Below are 16061 nucleotides of genomic sequence, written 5' to 3'. Positions count from 1 at the left end.
TGTGATTAAAAGATCCACAGTTATTGTTATTTACGTGTTTTTCTGTCAACGTAACCAATCTCAGTATTAACCGAGTTTTTCCATATCCGAGGTAGTCACGGTCCCAGATACCTCGGATAATCGCGAGTCTATTGTAATTGGAGTTGTTCAGCAGAGCTTGCCATAATCACGGTGTCATCTGCAAATAATTTTAATCAAACTATTTAGCAGAACACAAAGACGGCATCGTCTACATGACGAAAATGCTAGAAAAAGAATTTGGAAGCTGGGCTTTAAATATGAATTACAATAAAACCTAATACATGGCTATTGGATACATGGGTGCCAAATAAAAGAATGGAAAACAGAATAAATGCAATGGAAATGTTATTTTGGACAAGGTGCTTCCGATTAACACTAATGGACGAACTGAGAAATGAACGAATTAAAGAACTAAAGAATGTGAAGAAGACACTAAATGATGTAATAGAAAAACGAAAAATTACTCGGGTATGGATATTTGCGAAGAATGGACGGCACACGAATACTGCAAAGAGCTTGGAAAAGGAAACCAAAAAGGAGGAAAAGAGGATGTCCTAGATTAGAGCGAAGCGGACAAATAAAAATAACAATGGAAAAGAGAGACCTCACTGAAGAAGAGTATATACGACAAGAAAAAATTGCGATTGGGATATGGTAAACAGAATATGCTGTCTAAAGAAATGAATAAGTAAGCAAATAATTCCCAACTGCAGCAATGGAAGTCTTACTAGACCTTCCTCCCTTACACATCACAGTGAAGGGCGAGGCAAGGATGGGGTTACATAGACTGCAGGGAAATCAAAGCAAAATTGCAGTGGACAAAGGACACTGCAGCATTAAAAATATATGCGGGGATCCAATATGGGAGATGATAACAGACCATTCTATCCCCAAATATAAAATGGAAATACCTTTCCAGGTGGAAATACACTCCAGAGAGGTATGGGAAGATCCTGGCAGACATCTGAAGTATGAATGCCACACCTGGTATACAGATGGGTCCAAGACAGAAGATGATTCGGGATCAGGAGTATATAGTGAGGATAGGAACTATAACGGTTCCATCCCACTAGGAGAATATACCTCTGTATTTCAGGCGGAGGTATATGCAATCCTGCACTGTGCACGGATAAACAGATTGAGGACTTATACTAATAAGAGAATCAATATTTGTTCAGACAGCCAAGCGGCCTTGAGGGCTTTAAACAACCCAAGGATAACCTCACGGCTTTTATGGGAATGCCGCGAAGAACTTGACACCCTGGCGGAACATAATGAGGTAAAACTCATTTGGCTGCCTGGACATCAAGGGATCGCTGGTAATGAAAAATCTGACGAACTTGCTAAACGAGGATCAGCAACAAGATACTTCGGTCGAGAACCGGCACTGGGAGTGTCCAAAAGCACAATCAATTGGAGACCGATTAAGAGACTGGATACGAAGACAGCACAAAGAATACTGGGAAGAAATTCCCACGCAACAGCATGCGAAGAGATTTATACCTCAGACATGCGCAAAAAGAGCTGAAGAACTGTTCAAAATGAACAGTAATCAGCTCAGAATCACTACAGGTTTCTTAACTGGACACTTTCCAGTAAAAGGACACCTATACACGATAGGAATATATAACGGAGATCTCAGCTGCAGACTATGCAATAGAGAGACCGAGACAGTCAGACATTTATTGTACGATTGCGAGGCACTGGACCGTAAGAGACAAGCAATATATGGAGACTGCAAACCAAGTCCGACAGTGTATGGCACTAACCCAATTGACCTTTACAGGGTAGTGAAAGGCACTGCTATATTGGATTGGGTATCATGAGAACAAATGGAAGAAAGGACAATAAGCTGAAAAGCTGCAGTGCCACCGGGGTCGGGTCGGCTTCCAGGAAAAATAAGCAAATAATTCTACATAGTGATAAAGGAAAAGTTAATAAATGATGCGAATAGTATATTTGTGATTTTTTATTTTAAAAGATATTTTTGTCCCAAAATACTGCTTACCTATTAGTTAATATATGACAAACGTAAACTATTAATTTAAAATAATTTTTGTTCACCCCTCGTAGATTTGTTTTGATCGCACTGAAAAAAATATTGATTATTGAGTAATTGGAATGTATTTCTGCACAGCTAATTAACACAGATATAGCAATCAAAACCATCCACCTCTTTCTCTTATTCGCGGTCTCATCGCGGTTTTCGATAATTTCGATCTACTTTTATCCCCCCTTCGACTTTTCTTCTTCTTCATGAGTGAGGGTCACGGTCGTAGCAACTGAAGGAGGTCAGTCTTCGACTTCACTAAGCGCATCTTCATTTCTTTGTAAAAAATTGTTTTAAATTTTTATCTACCAACATGAATTATTGGTCGTTTTTCTGTGCCCTTTTTGCCGTTCTTTGTTTTGCTGAAGCTGAAAACTGTAAGTATATTTTTTAGTTAATATTTTAATATAAAAAAGTAAAATTATAGCAAAAACAAAGTAAATCGTGTCAGAACAGTTATGATGAGATATATATTTTTTTTAATATTCTATTAATATAATATCAGCTTGATTTAGCCTGTTGATATATTGACTTGCGGTTGTGCATAATAATGTTGCCATTAAATTTCTTCTCATATTTTGGATAAATGTTATCTACTCTTATCCTAGTATTTATAATAATGTTTACAAAATATATGAAGTTAAAATACATTATTTTTAATTTCTTCTCTATTTATTTGCCAGCTTTACATGTTTCTCCAATAGACCAGGGCGCATCTATAAAAATATTAGTATTGGACGTTGAGAGGTGACTCATATTTTTTTGCAGAAATTGCTAGAAAATAACTCATATAATAATATTTGAGTTATCCTCTCACTTACAAAGGTCCGGACCATTGTTTAAATAATCAAAATGTTTAAAAAAAGGAAGGAAAAATTAGATTTTTTTCTTCGTTTTTGATTATAAGTTTGAAAGTATTCATTTATGAGAAAAGTTGTACTGACATAAAAGTTGCGAAATTAAATTTTCTACAATATAGAACTCGTTAAAATTTTTAAATATTGTCACCCTTGTTGCAAAATAGCAATAATTGCGAAAAGACGATAAAAAAAAACAAGTATCCGCATTTTACGGTTTTCAACCATTTATGCTACACTTAGGACCTTCATGTTTTACCAAGAAAAACTTTATGATATAAGCAAACAATACTGTGAATTTCATTAAGATCGGTTGAATAGATTTTGCAAAATAAATTTTGCAATCCAGCTTTCGCAAAAAAAAATATTTTTTCAAAATCTTGCAGGACTGAATATAAAGCAGACAGCAAGTTTAATTTTTTTTTACATATAGAAGAATACAGTACCTTTCATTTGCAATTTGCAAAATTAAAATCGGTTAACCATTACAGCGTCAGAATTTTTTTAAATAAACATTAATTATTGGTGCTACGCGCAGGACAGCGGATAGTTTGCTCTGATTGGGCATTTCAATGACCTTTGATAATGATTGACAAATTTTAATTTTTAGTACATTTCGATATAAATAAATAAATTTGTTTATTGCAAAATATAAACACATGCCCTGTCCTTTGAAATAACACTTTTTTGGCAAAAACTTTCTTTGTTCATATATTTTAAGTTAGAAAATAAAAGTTTATTATTTTTAAACATATGCAACTGTTTAAACAATATTACACAAACAATAATCAAATTAGTTTGATTGTTGTGGAATTAAATTATTAAAATACAACAGAATATAGTGTAAGAAAATAATATATTAGATAAAGATTGGAAGAAATTTTGGTGGAAATCAACTTGTGTGAATCGAACATCGCTGACCTGCACGTAGCACCAAAAATTAATGTTTATTTAAAAATATTCCTGACGCCGTGGTAGTTAATGGATTTTAATTTTAAAATTGCAAATGAAAAATACGGTATTCTTCTATATGTAAAAGAAATTTCAACTTGCTATCTGCTTTATTTTCAGTCCTGCAACATTTTGAAAAAATGAATTTTTTTTGCAAAAGCTGGATTGCAAAATTTATTTTGCAAAATCTGTTACACCGATATTAATGAGATTTACAGCATTATTTCGCTATATTATGTACTTTTTTTGGGTAAAATATGAAGGTCCTAAGTGTAGCATAAATGGTTAAAAAAACGTAAAATGCAAATACTTGTTTTTTTTTTATGTTTTTTTTTGCAATTATTGCTATTTTGCAACAAGGGTGACAATTTTTAAAATTTTTAAGTAATTCTATATTATAGGAAATTTAATTACGCAACTTTTATATCTGTACAACTTTTCTCGAAAGCGAATACTTTAAAAGTTATAATCAAAAAACGAAGAAAATAATCGAATTTTTCCTTCATTTTTTGACATTTTGATTATTTAAAAAATGTTCCGGACATTTTTGAGTGGGAGGATAACCCAATTATTATTGTACGAGTTAATTCCAAGAAATGTTGTTCTGAAGCTATTTCAAGAAATTTCTGCAAAAAAATATAAGTCACTTCTCAACGTCCATCTCAAAACAGATGCGTCCTGGACTATAAACATTTTCTTCGTCACAAGGTGGAGATCCAAATAAAACTTAAACTATAGTATTTTTCACAAATTTGCGACTATTTTGGATTAGGTATGCAAGCTGTGACTTAAACGGTGCGCCGTTCTGAGAAAGTTACTAGCAAATTCTCCCAATATTTGAAGCACTGTCGAAGACAAGCAAAATCCTTGTTTTTTAGATTCACTTACAGAAATATACAATTATTAGTGCAAAAATAGAAGAAAATTACAAATTCTATTGTTTTTAAACACTTTCCAATCATAATCATAGGATAAACTTATTAGTATAGATTCAGTCAATATCTATACTTACATTAGTCTCTCAGAGGTTACTGATCAGAACCACATTAAATTCTAGGTAACAAACTAAGTGTAACAAATATTTTGCAGGCAAATGTAAACGAAAAAAATGTTTCAAAAATTGAAATCTTTTCATAGCCTTGTTACCATGAAACTGTCTTTAATGTTGAGCAAAAAGGTAAAACTGCTAGGCAAACAAGCATTTCCGCGTAAAATGTGCAGTGCACATGAATTTAGTTCAAAAGAATTTGGTGCAAATATGTATAGTCCAGGGCCCATCTGTTTTGAGATGGACGTTGAGAGGTGACTCAAATTTTTTTGCAGAAATTGCTTGAAAATAACTTAAATATTAATATTTGAGTTATCCTCCCTCTCAAAAAAGCCCGGAACATTGTTTAAATAATCAAAATATCAAAAAATGAAGGAAAAATTCGATTATTTTCTTCGTTTTTTGATTATAACTTTAAAAGTGTTAATTTCCGAGAAAAGTTGTACTGACATAAAAGTTGCGTAATTAAATTTCCTACAATATAAAATTGGTTAAAAATTTAAAAAATAGTCACCCTTGTTGCAAAATAGCAATAATTGCGAAAAAACCATACAAAAACAAGTATTCGCATTTTACTTTTTTCAACCATTTATGTTACACTCAGGACCTTCATATTTTACCGTGAAAAACTTTATATTATAGTAACATGATACTGTAAATTTCATCAAGATCGGTTTAATAGATTTTGCAAAATAAATTTTACAATCCAGCGTTCGCAAAAAAAATTCATTTGTTTTAAATGTGGCAGAACTGAAAATAAAGCAGATAGCAAGTTGATTTTTTTTACTTATAGAAATGTACTGTACCTTTCATTTGCAATTTGCAAAATTAAAATCGATTAATTGCCACGGCGTCAGTAAATTTTTTAATTTAAAATAAATTTTTGGTGCTACGCGCAGGACAGCGGTGTTCGATTCACACAAGTTGAATTCCACCAAAATTTTTTCCAATCTTTATTTAATATATTATTTTCTTACTCTATATTTTGTTGTATTTTAATATTTTAATTCCACAAAAATCAAACTAATTTTATTATTGTTTGTGAAATATTGTTTAAACAATTACATATGTTTAAAAATAATAAACTTTTATTCTCTAAATTATAATATATGAACAAAGAAAGTTTTTGCTAAAAAAGTGTTATTTCAAAGGATAGAGTATGTGTTTTTATTTTGCAATAAACAAATTTATTTATTTATATCAAAATGTAATAAAAATTAAAATGTATCAATCATTATCAAAGGTCATTGGAATGCCCAATCAGAGCAAACTATCCGTTGTCCTGCGCGTAGCACCACTAATTAATGTTTACTTAAAAAAATTCCTGACGCCGTGGTAGTTAATCAGTTTTAATTTTGCAATTTGCAAATAAAAGGTACACTACACTTCTATACTCAAAAACAATTTCAACTTGCTATCTGCTTTATTTTCAGCCCTGTAATATTTTGAAAAAATGAATTTTTTGTGCGAAAGCTAGATTGCAAAATTTATTTCGCAAAATCTATTAAACCGATCTTAATGAAATTTACAGTATTGTTTTACTATATCATAAAGTTTTTCTGGGTGAAATATGAAGGTCCTATGTGTAGCATAAATTATTTAAAAACGTAAAATTCGAATACTTGTTTTTGTATGGTTTTTTTCGCAATTATTGCTATTTTGCAACAAGAGTGACTATTTTTTAAATTTTTAACCAATTCTATATTATAGGAAATTTAATTGCGCAACTTTTATGTCACTACAACTTTTCTCGAAAATGAATACTTTTAAAGTTATAATCAAAAAACGAAGAAAAAAATCGAATTTCTTTTTCATTTTTTGACATTTTGATTATTTAAACAATGTTCCGGACCTTTTTGAGAGGGAGGATAACTCAAATATTATTATTTGAGTTATTTTTAAGCAACTTCTGCAAAAAAATTTGAGTCACCTCTCAACGTCCAAATGTACTAATATTTTTACAGATGCGCCCTGGTCTAGTATTAATACTGTAAGAAAATATTGTAACAGGAATTTTTTAATTCAATTTAGTACTTGTTTCATATTTTCATTACTAGAACAATTTACTCTCATACTTCTTGTGTTGTACAGTAGAGTGTACCATGGGCTGTTAGGTGTCTAACGATAATCCAAAACGATTGCAAATTCGTGAGGTATACTTTATAAACACTTATAGGCATATACCACAAGTGATTTTAAATATACCTGAATTTTAGTTAAAAAAAAAGAAGATAAAAATTGAATGGGCTGGGTAGCTCGAACTTGTACCGCTAGTTTGGTACTTGCACCAACAACAACAAAAGTTGTGAGATACTTATTTTTAAAAATATCGAAAAATACCTGGGTCGCCTCAGTTTATAAATATACATATATTAAAAGAAGTACCTTGGGTAAAACCAGAGGCAATAATACGTCATTAAATGGTCTTTTTGTTGTTTCTTGAACTTATATTTAGAACGTAGCAAGATCGTAGAACGAGCGTGCAAGATGTAGTCAGATGGGGCAGGGAAAGACGAAGAGAATGGTTCGGTCATGTAAAAAGAATGGAGGAGCACAGACTACTAAGAATTGCTCTAGAAGGAAAACCAGCAGACAAGCGTCCACCGGGGACACCATCAAAAAGATGGAGAGATAGCTGGCAGTCTACCTCTCAAGAAATACTTCAACGTCGGAATTAACAGATCGACAGATCTACAACAAGTATAAGAAAAAGAAGAAGAAGATATTTAGAACGAATTTTCTACGGCTGTTGTCATCTCTTCGTCCAAAGTTTCCATGCTCGTCTGTTGCCTCTTCTACATCGTCACGCCAACTTCTTCGAGGTCTACTCTGGCATCTTCTTTACGTGTCCGAGCCATGTCAACTGTATTTTCTCAATATTCCCACTCACATTATGATCTAGCTTCATTCCATCTCATATTTGCTCGTTTCTAACCCTTTCTAGCTTTGATTTGTCATAATTTTGTCTTAAATAATCGATCTCTGTCGTCATACGTTTGTTTTTATTAGCGTTGGTAACATCCTAAAACTCCAAACCGTAAATAATTTTTTTGTTTCTTTTTTGATTTACGTTTAACAGAGAAAAGAGTTTATCCACTTCATATTCTTCTTTTAATTTCCTTATCATACAGCTAATATCCTCTTTATCTTCCGCCGCCACTATTTGGTCATCAGCACAGAAGGGTGTAAAAAGCGTCTGTTCTTCCACTGTCATTCCCAATCTTCGGCATTGCCTTACCGATTTCTCTAGGAATCTGTCTATATAAATCTTGAATACGGTGGTTGATGAACAAGGCGTTGTCTCAAATATTTAAGATGTTTTAAATGGAGAAGTAATTTTTATTCCTATTTGAATTCTTGTTCTCCACATAATATTTTTGATTATCCTTAATAAGGATAGGATTTAGGGGGGCTCATTGAGTCACCCTACTTTTGAAAACTTTTTGACTAACTAGAATTGGAAAATTCCGTTTAAGTAAGTATTCTTTATTAGCGACTTCTGTCGAAGTCGTTATTTCCTTAACTACTTAACTTCTTAACTACCTAAAAAGAGGAAGTTAGATATCTGGAACTTCTAAAATGTTTTCACACAAGTATATATAGTGGAGTCACTGAAGGTTTTCACCTCCAATTTCGTTGAACCTTCATCGATTTTCATGAAAATTGGTGAGTAGTTAGAAGATATTTCAAGCAACAAAGGTGACATGACGCCAACTTGCGCTTTTACCCTGGGGGTGGATGCCACTCCTTCTCGGGGGTGAAATTTTTTTATTAAAAATAATACCAGAAATCGATAGAGGGGCAACTTCTAAGCAAAATTTGTTATATAAAGTTATTAACATAAATCAATACTTTTTGAGTTATTAAATATCAAAAATATTATTTTTTCTTAAAAAAAATGCATGTTTTAAAGCTGTTTTTACGTATTAATCAAAAACTATAAGCTTTTGTAAAAAAGCTATTATTACCAAAATTAAAGATAATAAAAAATTTAATACACTTCCCACTTAAAGAACTAAACTAATGTTATTTCAAAGTGAGTTATGGGTAATTGAATGTATATTTTTTTCGACGAGTACTCAAATCTAAGTATTCAAGCTTACATAACGGGAAAACGATGCATTTTATAAAATATACTTGTTAAGCACTTGTCAAAGTACTTTGGAATAACTATCAAATGAGCTACAGTAGAAGTTAATAGCATTTAAATTAAGCAAGTTATGATGAAATTAAGAGAACCCTTTCGATTTTTTTAGGAAAAAGTGAAAAATAAAACATACGCCATTTCCACAATAATTAAAATTTGTAGTAATCCTCACAAGAATTTCTTTATGTTAACATAGTTAATGATTTCAATAATTTTGACAGGTTTAGAATGCATATTTTTGGAAAAGAAGATATAATTTAAAAAAATCAGAATTTTTAAAATTAGCGTACTTTTCATTTTCTTTTGATAATAACTCCGAAAATACTCAATATACGTAAAAAATGATATTCAACTAAATTTTAGTTTTTTTAGTTCCAAAGACTATACCCATTTTACTATTTCCGTAGATATTTCCGTAGATATTTCCTAAAATTAACCGAGATAGACACGTTTAAAATTTCAATTTTGCTGCAAAAACCATGTAACCGGGGCCATTTATCCTTATATTTTTAAAAAAGTAAGAGGTTTAAAATACTAATTTTGACGTTTTTTAATAGCTCCTAGAATCATCTTTTAATTAATTTTTTAGGTGAATCTGATATCCTAAAAATTAACGGAGTTATTTACAAAAAAACACTAACATTTTTTGAAAATTTTTTTAAAAGATACATTTTGAAACATTTTTGGTGCATAAATTTTATTGCTATCAACTTGTTTGATAGCTTATTTGATAGATATTTCTATGAACTTTGAGAAATGTTTAATAAGTTTGTGTTATAAAATGCATCATTTTCCCGCTATTTAAGCTTGAATACTTTGATTTGGGTACTCGACGAAAGAAATATATATTCAATTACCTATAACTTACTTTTATTTAACATTGAAAAGTTTTTCTAGTAAGGAGTTTATTTTATTTTTTATTAGCCTCAATTTTGATAATAAGAACTTTTTTGTAAAAACTTATAGTTTTTGAGTTATTTATGAAAAATCGGTTAAAACATGCATTTTTCTCAAGAAAAATTAAAATCTTTGATCTGTAATAACTCAAAAAGTTTTGATTTATTTTAATAACTTTATATAACAAATTTTCCTTATAATTTGTCCCTCTACCGAATTGTGTGGTTATTTTTAATAAAATAATTGTCACCCCCAAGAAGGGGTGACATCTACCCCAGGGTAAAAGCGCAAATTGGCACCATGTCACCTTTGTTCCTTGAGATATCCTCTAATCACTCACCAATTTTCATGCAAATCGATGGAGGTTCAACGAAATCGGAGGTAATAGCTCATATCCACCTTCAGTGACTGCACTAATATTAAAAAGTATTGCTTCATATTTTATAAACCAAATAATTTACTCTGTGACCATAATATTTTCACCCAAAACTCAACGAATATTAAAAGATTTCACTTGATTATTAATACCTACGAAATGTCATTCAATTAAGTCCCTTGATGAATCAGTAAAGACTTAAAACTTTTGATCAGTTTATCGAGGTTGGCTGGCCTTCCGTTCACGAAAACGATGGACATTAACCTTTCGACACGGATATTTCCTCGGAGGTAACAGTAAATTGGATGCCTATAAAAGTGAGTCCAGTTGTAGCCTGACGCATCGTTATTCCAAGTTAATCAAATCAATCCAATTTGATTAAAGTTCAAATACAGCCAATAGTAATAATTATTATAATTAATTGATAATACATGATATGAATAGTTCTTATCGATTACTATAAACTATGAATAGGTAAAGCTATTGATTCTTTATAAAGAACAAAGTACTTTTAAATGTTTTTCATATTGACAAAAATAACTCAATGCTAATAAAGACCTTGCAGTGAGTCAGGTTTATAGTAACTTTTTTCCCTCAATTAAAATAAAAAAATATTGTTATATACGTACATATACCTACATACACTTATTATGTAAGGAACCACTATGTACTTCTAACCAATATTTATTTCTTTTGAAAAAACTTGTTATTATTGTGAAGAATACAGGTTTTTATTGAAAATAAACAAAACTATAAAACAATCAGATAACACAGCTGGGTACGTTGTAAATAAACTAAATTTTGCGTTCAAAAATAAAAATATGCCTAATGTAAGGTTAACGGACGCAAAGACGAAAAATTATTGATCTAGTGGAGCAACAAATGTCTCTGAGGGATATATCTGCAAAATAGCAATGACTAAAACTACTTTTATGAAAGGAAGTCATTTCTTTGCAATAATCATCTCTGTTTATAATATTAAGATAAAGAATGGTTAAGTGCTATGTTTGGTATGTAGTTTTGTATGGTGGACACTAAAAGTATCGACTATGAATAGAACTGAAGCATTGAAAATGTGAATTCATAGACGGAGGCTGAGGACAGCTTGAACAGTAAGAAAAACTATGTAACGAGGAACTACTAAGAAAGGCCAACAAAGAGAGAGAACTGTTAAAAACTGTTAAACACCGGAAAATGTCATATCTGGGACATATAGTGAGGGTAAATAGATATAGAATACTACAACTAATCCTTAAAGGCAAGTCGTAGATGGTCGTAGAAGTGTAGGAAGAAAACAAGTTTCTTGGTTAAAAACAATCGTGAATGGACTCAGATATCAAATGCATGACAGTTATTATATATTACAGAAGATCGAGAAGCCTTCGCAATGGTGATCGCCAACGTCGGAAGATTTTGATATGGCACGTGAAGAAGAAGAAAAGATAGACTAAGATAAAGCCACCAAAAGGTAACAACGGCTTGCTACGATCGTTTCATTCTCCAAGTATCTAGAAAAGACCCAACAATTTCTCACCCGCAGCTTCAAAGGCAGCTTTTGAAAGTTACGGGTGTGTTTCAGTAGAAACGATCAGAAATATCCTTCGTGTCCATGGACTGAACAGCAGAAGATAGGTACAGGTTCTCGAGTGACCTTCTTCTTCGTCTTCAGATGGCGTGTCTGTATCCAGACGCTGGCGGTCATCATGTTTACAAGTTCCTAAAACCTCTCTCTATTGGTTGCTGCGCGAAATACTTCTTCTACCGTGGAACCACACCATTGTCTGACATTACTCAACCACAAAAGTTTCTTTCGACAAATCCATCTCTTTCCCTGGACTTTTCCTTCTATTATAAGTCGAAGTAGATGGTATTTAGGTTCTCTAATTATATGGCCGAGGTATTCTGTTTTTCATCTCTTTATGATGTTATGAACAGACGAGTTACCCAGGTAGCGTAATTTAGTGACTTCAACATCAAAGCTGGAACATTGGATATTGGCAAAATGTGCTATTCTCAGACGAAACGAGTGTTTGTGTAAAATTAAATGACCAATAAATTCGTGTACTCAGAGGGCGAAGAGGATAAACAAGAACGAAGACTATCAGATTTGTTCACAGATTCTGATATAAAGGAGGAAGTGTCATGTTCTGAAGAGGCATTAAGCTCGGTGAAAAAACTGCATTCATTTTCATCCAAATAACTTTAACAACTCGCAGGTCTGTTGACTTGGCTCCAGCAGCTGTAGTTAGGTCCTGGAGAAGTGCAATAGGAGAAAATTTTATTCCCATCCATGATAATGCACCTTCACATATCAGCAGCGTGATTACGGACTTCTTTGAAGCAAAAGATATCACTATTCTGGTGTGGCCTGCTTACTCACCCGAACTTAACCCTGTAAAGCATTCGTGGAGTGAATGATTTCAATGAATTCCTAGGTTACGTGGTTTTGAATAACTTTGTAACTGCCAATATTTAAATCTTTACAGTTACTTCCTTTTGTTGTTCCCTGGGGTGTAATTTATAAATCAAAACAAAAACTTTGACGCATGGTTTAAATAGCTAGAAAAATATTCTCATACCACAGAGATCAACCCTTGGACTCACTATACTAATTTTACATTTAAAATGCAGTAGAAATAAACAAACCAATACACGTTAAATGCTACTAGGACCACTCCCAAATCATAATTTTCAATGTATTGTTATGCTCTGTATTCTCATTCTCTCTTTTTATGAGATTGATCAGCAAATTCTTATTTTGATTAATTACTTAAATATTTTAATTATTATTTATGTAAAACAAAACCAAAATTAAATTGAATTTTCTAATAAATTTTATTTTCAGGGCTATTGTAATTTTAATGCATTACCTTAGGTTTGTGGCTTCTAGTATCTCTAGTTGCTTATTTCATCCAGGGACAAAACAGGGAAATTAAACAAACTTGATGTCATATAAATGTTATAAATATTTTTTATTTATCCAATATACCATAAATATAAGATTTAAAAATTATACTAAAATTCAATTCTGTTGCAACTCTTTCTCATCTAATAAATTAAGCTCTAATTCTGATATCTCCTTTGTTTTAACAAAAATTTTATTTAAATAATTCGTTAGACTATTCTTACAAAAATACTAAAATTTACTTTTCTCCTTTTGAATTGATTACTTATCTCTTCTTTAAATTTTGGAATAACTAAATTATGCTATAGAAATACTCAATACGAAAATAATCAAATATGGTGTGGATATAAAACAAACTCTCCGTTTCACAAAAATTCTGACTAACCTTTTTGTTTCTTTTTTACTTCTTCTTCCTGGATTGCGCAGCCTTCGATTCTCTCCCATTTGCTCCTAGGATGTAGCGAAAGGTCCTTCTCGTCCAAACTGCTTCACCAACAAACAAACAACGGGACTCGCTCGAAATCTCTATTCAGTTTTCTCTCTGCTCGATATCTTGTGCAAATTGATACCCACCGGCTACTCGTTCTAGACAGAACACAGGAATCTCTTCGGACACAAAGGAAAATTAATTTCTCAACTCGGTCAACGATTTCGTTTCACCACGATCTGCTCGCAAAGGCCAATCTCACCACTTTACACCGACTTCTCACTTTTTAAAAACTGGACTGTCCTCTCCAGATATTAATTACACAGTGCCCATTTTTTCTTTCCTCAAAATCAGACTCAACACTCTCATCCCTTCCATCCATTATCCTCCGCCAATCACAAACATCCTGTCTACCCCTACATCCATGTTTTCATTTTTTAAGAACCCATTTATTTTGTATACCACTTTTCCATTTTGTTAAATTCTAGGAGATACCAAATTACTTTGCGTTGTTTCAATATGCTAAACAAAAAACCTTATATTCTAAACTCAATAATTTTGTTTATTGTCTCTCTAACTACGAATCATTTACAAATGTCCTATTGTCGATTCCAACGCGAAATATATGTACTTTCTAATTTTTACCGCATAATTGTATATCCGTTCAAAGAACCATTAACAAATCACTTAACGATTTCACCTTACGCGAAAACACTGGTTACTAGCTAACTTAAAATATTTACAATTTTTGGTCATATACAGGGCGATGAAAATCTATGATCTCGTGGTCTCTGATATAAATTTATTTTCTAAAGTTTTCCCATAAAATTTTACAACAGTATATATATTGTAAATCCCAAATCATGATTTAACGTATCTTGATGTGTTTATTTCTACTGCATCTTGATTGTAAATTTAGTATAGTGTCCTAGAATATCAATATAAATAGTAAAGTATTGTAGTGATCGCAAGATTAAAATTGCAAAATATTCTCTTAATTTACCTTTATGTTTTTCTGTGTGATTTTTTCTTAGGTATCTAATCATTTTTATATTTTCAGATTATTTCATCAAAAAATGCTACAAAGAAGATAAAAATTTAAACATGTGCCTGAGACAATCCACGAATTTCTTGATTGCTAACCTTAGAAGAGGTATTCCCGAACTAGATATTTATGATCCGGAACCAATACTTATAGATCAGATTCAACTAGCTTTGGGAACGGGTCCTGATGGTTACCGAGCAATTTTTAGAGATATAGAAGCGTTTGGAGTTAGCAATCTTACTGTCACCGCTGTAAGGTAAATATAATATTTTTTTATGAACATGTAATATTTGCAAGTCATTACTATAATTCAGATTATCACCATCATCAGTTAGTCGCAGTAACTCTCTGTGAGCCTTAACCTGCCTCAAAAGATTCCTCTATCCTTCCCTAGAAATGGGAAACTGTTGGATAATAAAGCTATTATGTATTTATTTATTCCCCGTCTTCTCCATCCTTTATCTAAGTCTAAGTCGTTCCTTCTTGTTCTTCTTCGTCAAACTGAAAACGATTATCTTTTAACAATTTTTCAGTGGCCCAAAATGTGAAAATCACAAGGCAATAAATCAGGACTATAGGATGGATTTTTCCAGTAAAATTTTACAGGAGTTTTACGTTCATCAGTGCACAAATATAGGCTAATTGATGATGCTGATAGAATAGAATAGAATAGAAATATGCTTTATTGTCACTGAAAATTTTTACAATTTTATGGACAAAGCTTACATACAGTCATAAGAAAAACATAATATAAATAACAAATAACAACTACAATTTACTAAAATTAAATAAATCGTCAATGATGTACAGTACAAGATATAAAAGCCAAGACAAAAACAATTTATTGCAAAATATATTGATGTGATCTTGATTATTGATATGAGATAATATTTTTATATGTCATTTAATTTAATCAATGCATTAATAATAATCTAATTAATTTACCAGATCACATATCAATATGTTTTCAATCTCAGGGCTTTTTATAAAATTAATTACTTACATACGTGGCTTCTAAGTATTTCTCAATGGTTCCTAATCGGGATAGGAAAGAAAAGAGTAAAATAATAACACATATGGGTTACAATTGTAATCAAAATATTGTTTATTTTATTTAAATGGCAATCACTGCTTAATATTTGCTATATCTTATTATTCTTAAACATAACATTTACACATGGGAATCTTATTTCCTTTTGGTTTCCAATTGAAAGTTTTTATTAACATTTAACTATTATGATTTATTAGCAATAATTCTATTTAAGTTTAATGAAGCTTTTCTGATATTATTGATTATGTTTCTTCAATTTTAAATGTGGTATTTAATACGAAAAACC

General features: G+C 31.5%; 1 protein-coding gene across 1 annotated transcript in view; it reads left to right on the top strand.

The window, feature by feature from the left end:
* Positions 1 to 16061, top strand: part of LOC126880624 (uncharacterized) — a 78222-nt gene that overhangs the window by 47311 nt on the left and 14850 nt on the right. The window contains exons 7-8 of the mRNA XM_050644635.1: positions 2335 to 2448; positions 14740 to 14980. Of these exons, the coding sequence (XP_050500592.1) occupies positions 2335 to 2448; positions 14740 to 14980 (355 nt within the window). The remainder of the gene's footprint in view (positions 1 to 2334; positions 2449 to 14739; positions 14981 to 16061) is intronic.

Source organism: Diabrotica virgifera, chromosome 2, assembly GCF_917563875.1.
Source record: "Diabrotica virgifera virgifera chromosome 2, PGI_DIABVI_V3a".
Classification (NCBI taxonomy): Eukaryota; Metazoa; Arthropoda; class Insecta; order Coleoptera; family Chrysomelidae; genus Diabrotica; species Diabrotica virgifera.
Note: the sequence above shows the minus strand (reverse complement) of the source record. Positions and strands in the feature narration are given on the sequence as shown.